The sequence below is a fragment of the Erithacus rubecula genome, assembly GCF_903797595.1.
Source record: "Erithacus rubecula genome assembly, chromosome: 3".
Lineage (NCBI taxonomy): Eukaryota > Metazoa > Chordata > Aves > Passeriformes > Muscicapidae > Erithacus > Erithacus rubecula.
Window position 1 is genome coordinate 141251815 of NC_136689.1, and position 19256 is coordinate 141271070.

Consider the following 19256-nt stretch of genomic DNA (forward strand, 5'->3'; position numbering starts at 1 on the left):
ATTTGTGCTCAGGAAAATGCAATATTGCTGTCTTTGTGGTGATGATTAAAAAAAAGGTTTCCTGTAGCTGAGGAAAATACTTGAGTAATTTTGGGTACAATCATTAAGCAACAAGTTATGTAACAGCAGTAAAAACTTAGATATGGTGAAAATAAAATCTTTTGGGAATCTGCTGCCTCTCTCATAGTTGTTCCAATTATTAGTGAGTGCTCCTGTCTACCAAAATAGCATAACACTGTCTTTTATAATCTTAAAGAATTTCGTTTCTCATATTAAAGAATTTAATGAACATTCTCAGTATTTGTATTTAAGCAATAGCTTCTGATAGGTTTTTTTAAAAATTTTTTTTCTTTATTTCCTCATCATGTGCTTGTGCCCTTTTCAGCTTTGCTGCCATATTTTTTATTGTTCTAACCTGTTAAAAATTGCATAAATAGGTACCTTCAGCTTGTGTTCTTTCTGAGTGATTACTTTTGGGAACTCTGATAACTTCTTCATAATTCTTCTGTGCTTTCCTTTTGTGTTTTCAGTTTTGTCCAGCTGATTTGGTTTCTGAAAGTTTTCATCCTGGTTCAATTACCTTTTTTTCACAACTATTGATACAGGGCTTGCTCTTTCTTAGGCATGGGCAGTACTTTTGTGTTGGGCACTGTCTTATGTTATCAGATCTGAAAAAAATAACTTCAGCTTCAAAAATTGTCTGCAACATTCCAAAATGCTTTGCTACTCTGTGTGTTTCTTCATATCCTGAAGTACAAAGATTTGAACTGTCAGATAAGGTTATGGTGCCCTCTGATAACTCCTCTTTGATGAGTCTCCTATCCCTATGTCCAAAATTGGAAGTGACTTTTGAGAACAGACTGCTTTTTTCAATTACATCAAGATTTAAGTGGCTACAGGACGTTTTGAAGCTCTGCTTACAAAATGTCTCTGCTCATTTCTGTAAAAACCAACCAGTGTGGTGAGCAGCTTCCCTTGACTGTCCAAGCCTTTAAGTGCCTGAAGTTAAACACACTGATTGATACTTCCAGTTTTGAAGAATGAGTTGCTGTTTCTGTCCTTTAGGGCTATTTTTGGGTGAAGTTTGTCACTTGAAATGCCTTTGCAAAGCGTATTGGCAGCTTTAGAGAAATTAAAAGTATGTTTTATTGCTTTTGATTGTGCTAGATCCTGTGCACTAGGTGTCAGCATTGGTCTGCACTGCTGCTTCCTGGACACAGAGTAGGAATCATCCAGAGTTTCTGTGGCAGATTCTTTGTGGTTGGCTGCTCCAAAGCAAGATTATCATTCAGGCCAGAGGCAAAAAGAATTAAGTTATCTGGGACTTAGGCCAGTACACTGATAAGCTAAAGAAGCACATGGTGGTAGTTCTTTATCAAGTTGGTTTCAACTTTAAGCCTAATGGGAGACTTTAACTAAATTCCACTTCACTTGTTGGCAGTGTGCAAATGTATCATGGAATTGTTTAGGTTGGAATAAACCTCAACACCAACCATTAACTCAGCACTGCCAAGCTCAGTACTAAACCATGTCCCCAAGTGCCACATCTACACATCTTTTAAAGCCCTTCAGGGATGGTGACTCCACCATGATCTTGGGCAGGCTGTTCCAATACTGAACTCAGTGAAGAAATCTGGATGTATGTCTTTCTTTGAAATTTTGCTACTTTGACATTATTTTTCACCTTGTTGGGAAAAGCTCCCATTGAACTCACTGCTGCCCTCCAAAACTTGTTTTGTGCAAGGCAGTGGTGAGGCCCTGGCACAGGTGTGCCAGAGGAGCTGTGGATGCCCCATCCCTGGGAGTGTTCTAGGGCAGGTTGGATGGGGCTTGGAGCCACCTGGTCTAGAAAAAGACACTCCTGCCCGTGGCAGGAAGTTGGAACAAGATGATGTTTAAGGTCCCTTCCAACCCAAACTATTTTATGATTCTGTGATTCAATCTCACAGTGTATAAATCACAGTATGATTTCATGGAATGAAAAAAATTGTGGTTTACAAGATTAGAGGCATAAAAAAAAACCCCAAGACAGTAGTTTCTTGCTTTCATAGCCTGAGATTTTAAGATTAAATCTAATCTTCAAGAGATGAAAATCTCAGTGAATCAATAAATCTTGAAAGTGGTGTATTTTTGCACTCCTTTCATTCACATGAATGTTATGTTGAGTATCTTTTATACAATGAAGAGCTGTTTAGCTGTTACTGCCTGTTTACTTGTTAGTACCACTGACAACTAAAGTTGAAGCTGCAGAACTTCATCTTTGCAATTTTTGTTAGCAGTTGGAGCAAGCTGAAGTTTTCCTGGCTGCAGAAGCTGTCGTGCCTGGCTGCCTGCAAATCCCCGGCCTTCTGCGGCGCCACTGGCTGCTGCTGTGTCTTTTAAAACTCAGCACTTTAAATGTTTGGTAAAAACCCTCCCTCTCCTCTTCCCCCTTGCCACTGCAGCTCTCAGAGGAGGAGAAGATCCAGCGGTACAGCATCCTGTCGGAGCTGTACGAGCGCATCGGTTTCCGCCGCAAATCGGCGTTTTTCAAGCGCATCGCGGCCATGCAGTGCGCGGCGCCCAGCATCCCCGAGCCCGGCTGGAGAGCCTGCTACAAGCTGCTGCTGGAGACCCTGCCTGGCTACAGCCTCTCCCTGGACCCTCAGGACTTCAGCCAAGGTCAGTCTGGGTCACCACAGCTGGGTGCTTAGGTCCTTTCCCTAATCATTTCTTTGAGAGATTTCATCATGGACCTAAACTGCTTCTAATCTGAGATTAATTCCAGCAGATAAAGCAGGTGTTTAACATTGTACCTTCACTTTTTCTTAGTGTTGTTCCAATAATTTCAGATTTCTGCAATCCATTGCTGAATGTGTTTCTGTGGTTCCCCGTTTGCAGGAAGTTATTTATGAAAACTTAGTTTCTTGTGTTTTTCAAAAATGTCTTTGTTTTGATAATATACTTCTTGGTCATATATTCTTCTGGATTATTTTCTCAAGTAAAGTGCCTTCAGCTGTTCCATCAGAAATAGTATTTCTTTTGTTTTTGTAGCTGTTTGATCTTATAAGGAAAGATTAAAAATCCTTTTACATAAATTTGTATATAGACACACATAGATGCATATAATTAGTAGGGTCAAATATGTCACGTTTTCCCACAATTGAGATCAGGGATGGCTTGGCACTCCTTTTGAGTAATCTTTCCAAAACCTTGCATTGTGTTATACAGTAACAGTTTGGGGACTATTCCCTAAATGTTGTAGCTGCAGGAGAAGAGCAGGAAGTGATGGGCTGAGCTGTATTTGTGGATGATTAATGTCAGGGTTTTTAAAACTGTTGTGATTTGGCAGTCAAATTTATGTGAGAGGAGGTAGCAAATGCCAAGTGGACTGGGTGGAAAGATGCTAAGAATCCAGGAAGAGAAAATGTGCTGGGAAAAATACACTGTGGCCTGGAATGGGACTATGTTGGGAGAAGAAGTTGTGGAAGTTCTGTAAGAAATGATAATTAAAAAAGCAAAGGACATGATTGGTGTTTATCTTTGATTTTACCTTACCTTCATGTTGCACTGGAGTGCGTTGTTTCATTTTTTATCCCTGAAATGGCTCTTTCAGAGACATATGGAAAGATCACTGCAAACTCTAAGATAGAAATGACATTTCACACATGAAAAATAATGAGACTCTCAAAATATAAACTCTCAAGGTTTGGTTGCAGTAAATATTCCTAAAACAGTTTGCCAAATGCTGATGGGTGATATTACAAGGAAGGCTGTTGAAGTTTATGAAGAATTGCACATCTTGAAATATCTGTTATTTAAAAATCATTGCTGTTGCTTACTACTAAAAGCAGGTTAAGCTTCATGAAGAGTTCTGCATGTTATGGTTCTGGGAGGAAGGTTGTTATGATGATATATTTATTTTTTCCACAGATACTCTGCAAATATGAACTAATTCATAGACTGAAACTTAAAGACTGAAAATCAGGATATGTGCCTCATGTTCTAAAGTTTTATTGCTTTTGTTGGCAAGGATCTCTTTAAAGAGAGTTAAGAATTACCAGGTTTTTTGTTGCTGTTGTTTGTTTGTTTGTTTTTTTTAACAAGGGCATGGAGTGGCAGGACAAGGGGAATGGCTTCAAACTGAAAGAGTACATTTAAACTGGGTATTAAGAAGAAATTCTTTACTGTGAGGGTGGTGAGGCCCTGGCACCTGAGAAGCTGTGGCTGCCCCATCCCTGGAAGTGTCCAAGGCCAGGTTGGATGGGGCTTTAAGCAGCCTTTTCTAGGGGCAGGTGTTCCTGCCTGTAGTAGGGAGTTGGAAATAGATAGTTTTTAAGGCTCTTTCCATTCTGTGATTCTATGATTTCAATTTCTGTATGAAATCTCACGTTCATTGTCCAGAGAATTAAAAAAAAAAACCCAAAACATAAAACTTTAAAGGCTTTGTGTGTACTTTTGGTTTTTGGGCAGTGTTAACTTTATCTTAAGAATTTTAATTGTACATTCATTAGTCAATAGACAAACGTAAAAAGCAAAACTTTATTGCATGTTCAGATATTCAAGCAAATGCAACAATCCTGTTTTTTATGTTGAGTATGAGATTTGAATTTTGTAACAACCATTGGGTGACTGGTATAAGTGCCATGAAATTACAGCTTAGCATGTGAAGAAAACCAAAATCAATGTGTTTGTGATGACTTCCATCTTTCAATTACCTTAAATACCTTCATGCATGTTTTCCAGGCACTCACAGGGGATGGGCTGCAGTGCAGATGCGTTTGCTCCATGAGCTCGTCTACGCTTCCAGGAGGATGGGCAATCCCGCCCTGTGTGTCAGGCACCTCTCCTTCCTGCTCCAGACCATGCTGGATTTCCTTTCTGACCAAGGTAGCACTTCTGAAAGAAGCAGATATTTGCACTTTCTTCTGACCCACAGTCAAATAATGTGACTCTGTTTTGAAATAGAATTAATGTGGGAAGGAATGGAGAGCATGGAAGTTGGGGAATTCTCTGTATGCCTGGTTGGTTCTTGATGGTAGTCAGTCAACAGAGAGTTGAAATTAGTTGATCTTCAAGGCCCTTTCTAAACCAAACCATTCAAATCATTCTAACTTTTAGAAACTGAATGTGATGGACCTGAGTTAAACAGTGTTTAATTGGGACAGTGGTCTTAAGTTCCTCTACATTTCTACAGTTGCTTTTTTTTTTTTTTTTAATTCAGCAATACATTTTAACAGGATGTAATTTGTGAAATGTTGACAATGCAATAAACTGTGTGGTAGGACCATATAACATTTACAGAATCACCTGGAAAAGCCAAAAGTGGCAACTGTTATTTTGTATTATGTTTCTTAGGAAAAATATTCTATAGTAACTTTTTATCACCAGTTTAATGAGTCCAGTGATCTTAATGAGTGCTGAAAGATTTTAAAATTTGGTCTTGTTTATCAGTAAGTTAGGGAAAAAATGCATTTTTTGCCAGTTACTCCTTGGTTTACAACAAAGAGGATGGAGGTTAAACAGAATAGGTGGTTTTTTTTTTTCCTTTTCTCCTTCAGTTATGGCTAAATGTCTCCCCATAGTGATGCCTGCAGCAAAGAACTTTGTTGGCAAACTAGGTATTTGCCTGCTTTATTCCCTCTGTTTAGTGGCTCAAATCAGTGCTGGAGGAAGGAGAGTAATAAACTGGAATAAATTAATTTTCTGCCTCTAAACCTTATTTGCTGTCAAAAGGTCCTTGGATTTTCCAGGACTTACAGTGAAGCTTTGTTGATGTACCTATGGAAAGCTGTGCTGAACAAAAGGTTTTAAACTCTTCCACTCTGCATTTCCACATGTAATACTGTTAATCCCTAATTCTAAAAATGTTTGAACTCTTAAAGGCAAGAAATTTCTGTGTTCTTTGCCTTCAGATATAGTATGTCTGTGTAAAGCTTCCAGTTCTGTAAGGCCTAGGATAACTGTGATGTTTAGTGCCTTTGAAAAAAATTAAACTAAATATTTTCCCATGTGTTTGAAAAACAGTTGATTTTTTTTTTCCCATCCAAAATAGAACTTTGCTGTTGATTTTGTCTTTTATTGATAAGCTCTTGCTCAGACATGGTGAGTGGTGTTCCAAAGGAGTGAAAGTGTGGATGACAGTGCCAGAAATTTATTTCTGGCCTTTGAAGAGTTACCAACAAGATTAGAGATTGACATTATGTCACCATAGAATCATTAAGGTTGCAAAAGGCCTCCCAGATCATCAAGTCCAACCTGATGTTGTGCAAGGGTCCATTTAGCATAGAAAATTACTTTAAATTTATAGTTCTTCTAAAAATATTAGAATAATAGGGAAAAAATAACCCAACAAACTTCCTTCAATCTTGAGTTGAAGCAAGACAATTCAATGCAGAGGATTAGGTTCCTGTTTTATTTACTGTAAGCTGTTCCCTTATAAACTGGTAAAAAGGTGTTATTGGTGTTCTTCTCTGATGTCACATGACTGAAATGTCCAGGTTTTGTTAATCAATTAAAGGTTTAATTAGAAAACAGAAATAATGCAGTGGTATTGGAGTTCAAGAGTACTCAGATTTTATTATTTTTCTATACTGCATAAAAAGTCACCACTTACTAAGGGTGGAGGAAAACTCTCTCTTCTGAAAAGAGTTTTCACTTAAATGTGTTCCTTCCTAAATAAGCTTCATATTTTTAAAGCTTGTTACGGATTATCTGCTAAATCCTATTCTTGTATTTAAAGTTTGGGTGGCTTGCAGATCATTTTTGAAATTAGAATAAATAGAAGTGAGAAGAAGTTACCAGCTCTGGAACTTGACCTTCTAACCCTTTTTCTCTCAGGATTAGCTGCCTCTAGACACAGAAAAATATAGTTTTCTAGTTTTAAAATTTAATTCTGTTCATTTACTAGTTCAGTACAAGTTTCTGTTCAGAAAACAGAAAAAAATAGATTTATTCTCCAAGTAGAAATTCAGCTGATGAGATTTATTTGTTCCAATGAAATCTAGATCTATTAATGAGAAACTCTTGCTTCTGTTTATGGAACACAACTGCATAGTCAAAACTGGTTTGTGTTTAAAACAAAACTTAATATTTCAATTGAATGATGCATTTTAAATACAGCTTGACTATGTTTACTTGAATTTACTTGAATCTTCAACCATGCAGCCTGGCAAATCTAAATAAAGAGTATCATCAAGTAAATGGGAGATGTCAGCCACTATTTTTACAACATGGAAGCTAAAAGTTAGATTTAAAATTAAGCTATTTAGTTATATAAATATGTAAAATGCAGTCTTCTGCTAAGCAAAAAGAGGTACTAAATTCTGTGTAAAACCTCTAATCTCAAGCTATTATGTTTTAATGGTAACAAGTCTTTAAGAATCACTTTCTTTAAATAAGAATTAAAATGTGCAGTTGCAAAGTTGCTTGGAATTGAACCTATCTTTTGCATAATGCTTTTTGAAACAAAACTGTGTGTACAGCTCAGTGAATTAGAATTGAGTAGTGCTAGATATTTGGAAAAAAAACACCATTATTTTAGTGTGGTTCTTCACTGATAATATTCCTCCCTCCTAAAAGGGCTGTGACTTGCATTGAGTGCAAATAATTCTGATTTGGCTCATCTGTTAGGGCCTCTTGAAACACAGAACTGTTTGAAAATAGCTACTGTGTAAATGTGACAGTCCACTCACCAGGCAGTCCTGTGGTGAACAAGTACAAATTGGGGAAGGTTTCTCCATTGCCTCTTGGAAGATTTGAGGTTTGACAGTGAAAGCTTTGACCTGCTTTCTTTTAGAAAACGAGGCACTTTGTTTGAAGATCATTGGAAGGCCTTGTAATGGGTAGGGAAAGGAGCAATAAACTTTAGGTAGATCAGGTGAGCTTGGCTTGGATACTGAGGAGCAGCCAATGGATTTTAGGGGAGCAGGGATGAAGTTCAGCAGTGCTGTGTTGTTGTGTGAGGTGGAATGAGGTTGCCACTCACAGAAACCTCTCTAAGCAAGTGCCAAACCTGCCAAAAATCTGAGGTCTGCAGAGTGCTGAGTGTTTGCTGTCCTTGCTGTGCTGGCTGCTCCTGGGGGCTGCTCCACCCCTCTGGTGCTGCTGCCCTGGCTCTGCTCCCTGGCTGGGCAGCTCTGGGGGGATCCTGGGAGAGCCCCCAGGAGATCTCCCCATGCACTGTGTGAGCCTGAGCTGGAGCCAGGTAGGGGTAAACCCTTTCTGTGCTTCTTGGCATTCTTGGCATTCTCCTACTTTCCTTTTTTCTCCTTCTTTCCTCTTTGACGAAGTTATCGCTTTGGATCCCAACTTTTAACCTCCTTTGTGTTTTAGTCTTCTTTTTGGCTATGTTCAGAACCTAATGCTGTCTTGCATTTGTGGATCAAGGCAAAACTTGTCTCTCTTCAGCTTGAGCAGATCAGAACAGTCCCTCACCCCTGCAAGCTCATGTTCTTTCAGACATTCAGCAGGTTTCCAGGATTTTGGGATTCCTGCTGTTTGCCTCTGGTGGCAAGGATCTCAATGTGCTGAGGTGACCTTTTCCTACCTACCATGCATAGTATGGGATGAAACTAGGAGTATTCCATTTTGTGGAATTCCTTAAAGATCCTCAAGGTTTGTCTGTTTTGTTGTTTGGGAAATAATGTGCATTTTTCAGTGCTTCTCATTGTAGCCCTGCCAAGATCTTCCTGTCCTGTGGTTATTGTTGCTGCACTTGAGTTCTTTCCAGTCTTCTGGTGAGGTGACAGCCTTCACATCTGAGCTCCCAACTGCTCTGTCATGTACTTAATGAATTAAACTAATGACTCTGTGATGATTCTGCATTAAACATGCACAAGTAATTTTTCATCTGATGACCAGGGGGTTTGGATGTGTTTGTTCTTGAACTGACAGTAGGTGATGGAGAGAACTTCCCAGAATATCCTGGGATATTCTGCCTTTCTGTCCTTCCTCTGTGTGGTTGTTTCTTAAATCATTCGATAAAAGGTATTTATTCTGTATTTATTCTCATCCTGTACTGTGATCATTGTAACTGATGAAGAATTTCTGCCAAAATTTGTTGAAAGCTGTTTCAGTTCCTCTCATCCCATAGGTGGATTGGGATGGATCTGTAGTGTTGACTGGGCAGGTCACCTTGATACAACTTGGGCTTCTTGGTAGCTGAGAGCCTTCACACCATTATCCTGAGAGCACTTTCAGAACCTTTTCCTTGCAAGCCTGCTGTGCTCAGGTGATGGGTGAGATTTCAGCTGCCAGAGTGAGGTTGTGCCTTTTGCAAAGAAGTGATGAGCTTGAGCTAAGAAAGAAACCCCAAATCTTGTTTATCTTCAGAAATCATGGTTAAGCCTGGACTGAGCATAATTTGATGATGTCAGACGTGGTGTCTTACAACTCTTAAAATATGTCTTTCAATCTTGCAGTTTGAAAGAGGGAATTATGCAGTATTTTAGACATTTTTATTATAGAACAGATTGCATATGCTTCCCCTCGTTGTCATTTAAATTTCAAATTGCTGTGTAGAAGTATGGAAGCTAAGGAAGAATATTAAACTGGGCTCCTGAAAATTGACAGCTGGACCACAAGTGAATGTGGAAAAGACTTTAACCCTTTGTAGCTTTCCTGCCAAGCAACAGTAAGGACCAGACAGTTTCTGAGCATCTTTACTTAAAACTGCATCATTGTCCTGAATTTCCATGCAAACCTGGAAAATGAAGTGCAGCTGCACAGGCACTTGGTGGGTTGTGCCTCCCCACAGAGATTGGGCTAAGTAGATTTCACTGGAGCAGGGGATAAGAATAACCTGCAAGCCTATAAATAACTTTTGGGCATGGAATGATTAAAAATGATACTTTTTTTAGGAACTAAGTGAGGTGGCTCTGCTCACCTCACTGCCTCCTGTTCTATTGTTCATGCCTTGTTGTGACTTTCTGATTTCCCCATGTTTTCAGAGCTGCAGCCGGAGTTGTTGAGAGTTTCAGCTCATTTCAGTTTGAGCTGGTTGGTTACCATTTCTCCCCTCTGTTTGCCATTTCTTCTGCCTATTCTGCTGCTCTTCTTTTTTTTCTCCTGTTTTTCATATATAGGTTAGAAGAAACAAGATTATAAATATTACAAATAAAGACATAAGCCCAGAAATTATTTTGAGGTATAACTTGCTCATCATGAAAAATAATAACTTTACACAGAAGCAGGAAGCATTCCAGAACTGAAAGATAATTAAGGTATGAAAGAGACACTCAGGGAAGATTGAGCTGTATCAGAACATTTGGATCAAGATTTTCTGTTTAGGGAAGAAGATTCCAAGACTGGTCCTTCCTCTAAAGAGAATAAATCTATGAAATTATTTTGAAATGCAATTAGAAGTGCTTTATGGTAGAGAGTGATCTGAACTGTAAAATGAACAGTAATAAATTTAACATACCAGATAAGGTTCAAAGGTACTAAAAGCATTTTAATTTTAAACAGCTGAACTACAGTTGCAGTTAATTTCTTAAAGTGTTTTTATCCTCACTTTAAAATTACAAATGGCAAGTGCATTGCTGCATTGCTTTTTTAAAAGTTCAGGAGGGATGGAAGTTCTTCCCACTGATATATCTATGTCATAGTCTTCCTAGTGACCCTGGCCACACCAATGATTCTTTTTACAAGATTCGTCACTCCCCTTACACATCTGTGGCTGTCTCAGTACTGACTAAGTGACCCTGGTCATGGATGCTTCTCTTGAAATGAGGTAAACCAAATTCCATCCTTTGAACCCCTCTGGAGTTCAATAAATTTGGCCTCAGTACTGGGTGCATTACAAGAAGCTGTAGTTAAATAACAGTAGGTGTGTGGATATTTGTGATTTAATAGGAAGAGGCTGGTACATCTTTGAAGCGTGATTTTTTTTCAAGGAATGATGGGGCATTTAAATGAGTGTGATTTAGTTGATACAGTATTCCTGAATAAAAAAAAAAAACAACAAAAAAACCCAACAAAACCAACAAAACCTGAAAACAACATCTGTTGGTACATTGGTTTATTAATGATTAGAAGAGATAGAAATAAGTTAATGAGTTTAGGATGTTGAGGGAAGAGTTTCCCAGTCATGTGCTCAGCAATAACCATATCATCCCTGTATTATCAACACTGTCTTCAGCACAAATCCCAAAACACAGCCCCAGCCCAGCCACTGTGAAGAAAATTAACTCTACCCCAGCCCAAGCAGCACTTGGCAAAACAGAAGGAAGATATTAGGAAACTGGCAAAAGTGACAATATCACAATTTGTTGCCAAGCCAAGGTTATTTAGAATAATTTCTGGAGTAGACTTGATTGTGATAATGAGAGTAGAGAATACAAGATGCTGTGTTGGAATCCTGCTCTCTGAGTCTGCTGCTGCTGTCACAGGTAATCCCCCAAAGCTGTGTAATGAACTGCTCTGCTCTGGAGCTTCTCTTTTGTGCTGCAGTGCCTCAAATTGCATTCAAATTAGGGCAGCATTTCTCCCAGATCATCTGTAGTGTGTAAATTCATTTTTAGAAAGGTAAATGTTACTGATTGCAAGGGCTAGAAAGAATGATGCTTTAATCAGACTGAACAGAGAATTTAATGCAAATTAAAACTTGATGTAAACTTCAGAATTGGAGTGAGGTTTACTTGCCTGACACTGATGAACTGGTTTTAATGGACTGTGTTGTATTTTAGCTGACAAAGTACCTGCAAATTGGTATTGCCCAACCAATAAACCTTTCACAAGGGAGCTACTTTGGTTGGTCTTATAATATTCAAATTAACTGATTTCAGGATGAAGATGGAAATCTACAGTATAATTACCAGGGAATATTTATAGCAGCCTGGGTAGTTCTTAGCCATTACTTTGAAATATTTCACAGCTTCAGCTTAGTGCCATATCTTGCCTGTGTACTTATATATAAATAGGTGTATGTGTGCATATATATGTATAAAAATGTAATTAAACAGACTTGTCACCTTGTGTGTTTGATGTATAGCAGTGGCACAATGTGGTGTAAGAGCAAATATATTAAAAAAGCCTGAATAGAAATGCTTTCTGATGGGCTGGAATAAAAGACTTGGGAGATTGAATATGAAGCAGAAGAAGACTCCTTAGAAGCTGCTTAAATCTTATTCATCATGGTACTGTGACTTCTGCTGCTTTTCATCAGTTCTGTGCTATCTAACTTTAGCACTATTGTGTTCCTGCTACACTTTTTCCTGCTTTTTTTAACCCCCCACTTTCAGAATGTCTCCCTGGAATTTGTGTTTTGTAGAGACAAGACAACTTATTAAATAACTTTGCTCAAATTGCTTTATTAAGAGGATGTAATTTATTTTCCTGAATTACATGTCTTTTAGACTTTGATTTTTGTTGAAGTGCAATGAATGAAATGGAGTAAAAGGAATAAAAGACTTAAATTCATTTGCATAGCACTAAATATGAAACATAAGGATTTTTTAAGTGAGATGTTATATGACAAAAATAATGTACTGTGAAGCAAATATTTATCATTTCAGACCAGCTTGAAAGCCTCACACGATTTACCTTTGCTCAGACTTGTGTGTCAATGAGGTACAGACAAAATCTCCAACCAGTGCCACAGACAAGTTCTTAAACTAGGATCAGCAGATTGTTACAATAAAATAGTGGTTTTTTATGACAAAAAAAAATCTATTAATTTTTTTAAGGTCACTCATGAAAAAAAATTCAAAGTCATTGAGCTTTACCCCAAAATTGCCATTGTCATGTAGGTACCTCTAATCTTAAAGAAGTGTGATTTCCCTCAGTTAATTGAGGGAAAAGATAATACAGGTGTGCAAATGGAGGGACATTGCAAGGTTTTTGTTCCAGGAAAAAAAAATTCCTTCGAGGAAGATCTGCTTTAATTGGCAAGATGAAGACATGAAGAATTTGTGCTGTATTATTAAGTGCTAATTTTATTTTGTACCAAAGGAAGCTATTTTAGGAGGTGCTATATAACTAAAATTCAAATATATTTTATGTGACATTTAACAGACTCAATACTGCTCTCTCACCCTAAATTCAAATTAAAGCACTGGAGTCAAGGCTGCTGTTGAAATTGGCACTTTATATGGAAAAAATAAATATCCATGTTTAAAAATGGATCATCCATGGACCTTAGTGAACTCCCCATATGATGTCCATTGAGTGTGATTGGATGTGCCAAGAAAAGATGAGGAGGGTAGGAGTGATGCTGAAGAGATGTTTTTACAGAGGGATGGGTTAACTCAACTGTACATTAGGAGAGAGAGCTGACATGTTTTTATTTTAAGTTTTCAGACAGTTTCCCAGTTTTTTCAACAATTAAACTATCCTTTTCTGAAGCAAATTTTGATCACCAGTGCAGGCATTGAGATTTTGAATCCTGATAAACCTTTCTGGCCAAATTCCTGTGATGCTGCATAACAGTGTCCAAATAAATGTGTCATTCTTTCCATAATCTGTCTCTGCTTCTTCCACAAAAAATCCAGAATCAGATGTGTTCAATGATTGCACCATTGTATCTATGAATATTTACAAAACCTACCTTGCCCAGAAGCAGCTTTACAGCAGTCCTTAACTCCATTTATCATTATAGAAGTTATCCATGCCTAATTTACTCCACTTTTTGTAAAGGTAGGACTCCTTGTCTTCCTTAACATGCAAATATCAGTATTAATTTCAGTGGTTTGTATACTGATTTTGTGTGTACAAAATGTATTTTTTTTAGTATTGAAAGTGTGCAGACATCTGAGATGTGTTGGAGAACCAAATACTGAAATTTTAGTGGTGTCTTTGGGAACTCTTGTCTTCAGCTATGTTTGATTTTTTAAATGAGGTTTCAATTATAAATATAAAATCTTGTGCAAAGTGTCTGGGACTTCATGTGTACACATTTTGTACAATTAGTGAAAACTTTGTAGTGAAAGATTATTTGTGTCTGTCTTTTAAGAAGTGGAAAACATTTTGCTTCTAAAAGACAGCTACTTTTAATTGTGTCTAAAATAGTCTTTTTTTCCCCCTTCCTGCAAAGTAAGTAGTAAATTGAGAACTTATTTTCCAAAGATGAACAAAGATGAGCAAATAACTGAATCCTTTGTGTGGATGGAGTCATTATCTCTGATACATTTCATGATGCTCTGCTCATGAAAGTGGGTCTAACTCTCTGGTAGCATAGATTAATTATTTTCTTCTAGTTTCTGCTCCTTTTTATGTCAGACAGTGATTTTTATCAGTCTCTGTTGTGTTTATTTACAGATTTATGTTGCTTGATTTCTTAAGGAAGTGGCATTCATACTCTGCAGTCTGCCAGTGCCTTTCTCCTAAGAACAGCTTTGGAGTCTGTGGGGAGCACACATCTATTGCAGTGGCAGTAGTGGGATCAACACCCAGGGATCCTCTGTTGCTTTCAAAGCAGATTGTTCAAGTAGGATATTTCTGAGCAGTTTCAAATTGCTTATTTGCTCCATGTATTTTTCACAAAAATATTAGTGATGCTGTTTGTTACTTAAAGTGTAGAAAGTGGCATCACCCAAACTGTGTCAGGGTCTTCTCTTTTTTCTCTTCTCCTCTTCTCTTCTCTTCTCCCTTCCCTTCCCTTCCCTTCCCTTCCCTTCCCTTCCCTTCCCTTCCCTTCCCTTCCCTTCCCTTCCCTTCCCTTCCCTTCCCTTCCCTTCCCTTCCCTTCCCTTCCCTTCCCTTCCCTTCCCTTCCCTTCCCTTCCCTTCCCTTCCCTTCCCTTCCCTTCCCTTCCCTTCCCTTCCCTTCCCTTCCCTTCCCTTCCCTTCCCTTCCCTTCCCTTCCCTTCCCTTCCCTTCCCTTCCCTTCCCTTCCCTTCCCTTCCCTTCCCTTCCCTTCCCTTCCCTTCCCTTCCCTTCCCTTCCCTTCCCTTCCCTTCCCTTCCCTTCCCTCCCCTCCCCTCCCCTCCCCTCCCCTCCCCTTCCCTTCCCCTCCTCTCCTCCCTTCACAAACACTTTTTCTCTATTTTTTTTCTTTCTCTCATTAGACTGACCTTTCTATCTTGTTCTGTATTACTTTAACTCATAAAAGAGGTGTTTGTGTCTGTCCTGAGAGAGTTGGGTCAGGACTGCTACAGGAGCTCTCCTCAGACTTCTCCTTTGTGACCATTATTTGATGTTTTCAAGGGAGAAGGAAAGAGTTCATCCAGCACAAAGCACCCTAAGGGTTTTTGTTATAATGCTGATTCTGGGCATATCACTGAAGTAAAATTAGAGTCAGAAGGTGCTATTTGTTTTCAATATTTTAGTGAGGTCAGACAGGAAATGTTCCTTTTCTTTATTCCACTTGGCTGTAGCTTGTTCTACAGGGGACACTGTGACTTGATCAACACTACATCAACCAACTGTTGCCAAAGAACAAATGTTGTGTTTTTATTCTTTGCCTTAGTGTTCAGTGGGTAGTGACTGAACCTGAATACAGCTATTTTAAAATACTTCAAATATTAAAGAGCACAGTTACAGTAATTGTGTTCTTGTAATTTTCTGTGTTAACTGCCAAGACATGAACTGCTGTTTGTGTTACACTGTTAAATCACAGTTACTGAAGTGCTTAAAAATGTTAGTCTATACATGACCTTCTGTCCTGTGCTGGTCTGGTTTTTCAATGGCTCCATTATTGTGAAATACTGCTCCACACGACTGTGAACTGAGCAGAAAGTCTTGTCTTTTTCACATTTAGTAGCTTTCAATCACTAATGGTTTCTGACTGTGCATCTGAAGCTCTCAGATTTTTGTGTTCTCAGATTAGAACAAGGTTTGAAGCAGCTTGGACACAAAACCAGTGCTCATTATGTTGAGGTGAAGTAGTTAAGCAATGGAATTCTAAAAGTATGGGTGGACTTGAAAAATTTTTGGTTGTCAGAAGCAGTCAAAACCAATTTGGTATGAAATGGGGAAACTACTATGGGGTTATACTGAACAAATTGAGCAGAATATGTCCAGTGTCAGTGCTGACAGTGGCTTGGCTCAGCTTTGTTTGGTTACAGCCATTCTGTGATCCTGGTCTTTCATGAGTCCTGAGTCTGGAGAGAAACTGAGGGGAAAAAAAATTGTGAACATAGTTAATCCAGATGAGAAAATAAGCTGTCACTTCTCACTCAGTAAATGAGTCTTTAATACCTACACAAGAGTATCCAGTAGTGCTTCCAGCTGCAGGACAGGCTTTTAAAGCTGTTGAGGTGAATTCACAGGTCACAGGATCAAGTGGTGATTGCCTTCCTGCTGACCTGCACAAGCATGAAGGCACCAGGTGGGTAAAGACCTCCAAGAGCAGCTGCTTTTTGTCTCTTCTTTTCAAAAAGAGAAGTGCTGGTGATAGCAGTCACAGAAATCTCCCAGGTGTGGGTCAGGAGGGAGGTTCAGGAGGTTCTGTCAGAGCACAATGTCAGGCAGCCAGAAGCTGGGAGAATTCAGAGCTGCAATTGCTGCAGATGATTTTGGCAACCATTGGGCTGCAGAGGTCAGGGAGCTGAGCTGCTCCTCCAGGGAGAAGGTTCCAGTGTTTGCTTTCAGAAGTGGCTCTTGGGCAGGATCAGGCAGCTCTTTTGCATTGTGAATACTTCCCACTGTGACCTGCTGGGGTGGGTTCCTTCAGCATCTTGGCTGAGATGTGCTAAGGAAAAGGAATTGAGCTGCTGGCCTGGCAGCAGCGTGTTTAAAGCTGTGCTTCACACCACATCAACATAGAAAAATGGTTTGGTTTAGCTTTTTTCTCAGAGAAAGTGTGGGGAGCTGCTACTGTGAAATAACCACGAGTCAAAAATCTGTAAACAAATTTTTCTTTCAAATGGCAGCCTGCTTTCTTTGGGAACAATAACTGACAGTGCTTCACACTAGGGAATGAATGCCAGTGCTCAGCAATGGCAGACCTTTGGTTTCAAGCACGATTAAGCATATGCTGTAGTATTATCTGTTAGCTGTGAAGATTTCCATCTCAGTGGATTCTGCTTGCATTATGTGCCCTGGCTCATAATATGCCAAATAACCTGGAATTTTGATGGTAATACTCAGCCTTGACCTGCTACAACTCCTGGCTGTGCTGTGGTGCTCTGAGTGTATCTGGATGTCTAATTATTGTGGTTTTGGGAATATTTCCTACAGGCAATTAAAATGTGGGGAATGGCTCAAGAGATTGTTCAGTGAAACACAGACAGGAGCAAGGCAATTTGTCATTTATGCAGCATTAATTCCATGGTGAAGGGGATTACAATCAATGTTTATTTGCTTTGAAGGAGTGTATACTCATGGCTGTAGAATTCACAAAGTGAGCTGGATTGATGTGGGCAGCACAAGCATTGCTGGATGTTTGTGCTTTTCAAGGCCCAAGATGGTGTTTTGGGCAGGTTTTGATATTTTTGGCACGGTTTACAGGATGTTTCTTTCACATTTTTCTCACTCCTCCCTCTCACAGCTGCTATGCAGCATTTTTTACCCTCTCTTAAATATGTTCTCACAGAGGTGCCACCAGCAATAAGTGACTTGCCCAGCTCTGGGCAGCAGCAGGTTTGTTTTGGGGCTGTCTGGAATGGCTCATGGAGATTCCCTGGTGCCTTCTCCCAAAGGCCACCAGAACCTCTCTGCATAACCCTACTCCTGTCTAAGCAGGTTTTTTGATAGTACTGCTACTGATAACTACTTGCTATCACCTTCCCCTTTCCTATTTAGTTTTATCATTGAGTATTTTGATATTTTAACTGTTTTCTAGATGCAGTTTTGATATTGAGTAATTATTTTTATTGGTAGCATGTGGAACAGCCTGGGTGCCTCTGCCCATGGCAGGGGGTTGGACTTCAAGGTTCCTTCCAACACTCTATGAATATTCTTGAAAACAATATAGGTCTTTACAGCTGCCTCATTCTCCCCTCTAAACAAACACTCCCGGGCTTTTCTCTTTTTGCAGACTTCCATTTCATCAAAGAAATAGGAATCATGGAATATTAGAAAGGTTTAGGTTGGAAGGCACCATGAAGATCAAATACAATTTTGTGTTGAGGCTTTGTATTTCCAAATAGACTTTTTTTTTTTGGAGACACAATTTTACATATTGTTGGAAAGAATTGTTGGATAAAACTAATATGCAATCATTGTGCATTCTTGAAGATAACATTAATAATATATATTTATTTCAATGTCCTTGTATTTTTAAGCAAAACCAAAGAAAATGGTTCTTACCAGTTGTTATGATTTAGTAGCATAACACAGTACAGTTATTTTGAGGATTAGATAGTTTCCACACAAGTTAACATCAAAAGTAATTTGTTTCTCTTCATTGCCTTTGATATTATTTAATCTAATGTTTCAGAGCAGCCCTTGTTCCCATACAATGCTATTATTAATAACCTTTATATGAGTGAGGCTGATTGTTTTGTTTGGATATATAGATTTAATAGATGGAATTGTAAAAAATTGTATTTTGACATGTATTTTTTTAAACAATAGGTATAGACTGGCACTTGAAAAATTCTGAGAAATCTCTTTTGCTTAAGGTCACTTAATTATATTTGATGCATCTGTCGAGGATGAACATATCTCCAAGTCCTGAATGCAGAAATTGCTAGCATGCCATTTGAGTTATTTTGTGCAAAAAAAGGCTATAGTCTCAGTTAAATGTGAGTTTGAAATTGTTTTTAAATTTTGTTTTCTAGAAAAGAAAGATGTGACGCAGAGCTTAGAAAGCTACACGGCCAAATGCCCTGGGACAATGGAAGTCATCACTCTTCCAGATGGTTTGAAGCTGCCTCCTGTTCCCTTCACCAAATTGCCTATTGTGAAGTAAGACCAAAACACAATCTTTAACTTTTTCACAGTACCTGTCAAATTTTAAAGGATACTGAAAGGATGCAGTCGTGTCACTTTATGCATGTGGATCACAGGAACATGGAAAAATGTCAAAATGTCAAATTGTTTTGAGAAGCTCTTGAGCAAAAATAGAGCCTTTGACCAGAAAATACTTTGTGGCCTTTAGTTTCAGTAAGAGAGAAATTTTGTGTTTGGAGGAACTGTCCTTCATCAGTTTCTTATTCAGTTGAAGGAAGGTATTTGGCTGTAGCTGAGATTTTAGTTGAATACTTGAACATTTCAGTACTGAAGGTCCATGAGTTGGATGCAGTCTCCATCCACAGTTTGGAACTCACCTGGAAATGAGATGCTTTTTGTAATTCTCCCTTTCCAGATGCTGCATTTTCAGGCTGACACCTTCACTGGCCTGTTTTAAATCTCCATTCAGGCACACCTTGCAGTCAGGCCAATAAATAATAACTTG

The 19256-nt window shown here is 38.8% G+C and overlaps 1 protein-coding gene across 4 annotated transcripts in view; it reads left to right on the forward strand.

Annotated features, from left to right (window-relative positions):
- The window catches only part of TRAPPC9 (trafficking protein particle complex subunit 9), a 433615-nt gene that overhangs the window by 21872 nt on the left and 392487 nt on the right, over window positions 1-19256 (forward strand). For all 4 annotated transcript variants that reach the window (XM_079301130.1, XM_079301131.1, XM_079301129.1 and 1 more), the window contains 3 exons: window positions 2445-2661; window positions 4726-4869; window positions 18640-18766. In XM_079301130.1, the coding sequence (XP_079157256.1) occupies window positions 2445-2661; window positions 4726-4869; window positions 18640-18766 (488 nt within the window). The remainder of the gene's footprint in view (window positions 1-2444; window positions 2662-4725; window positions 4870-18639; window positions 18767-19256) is intronic.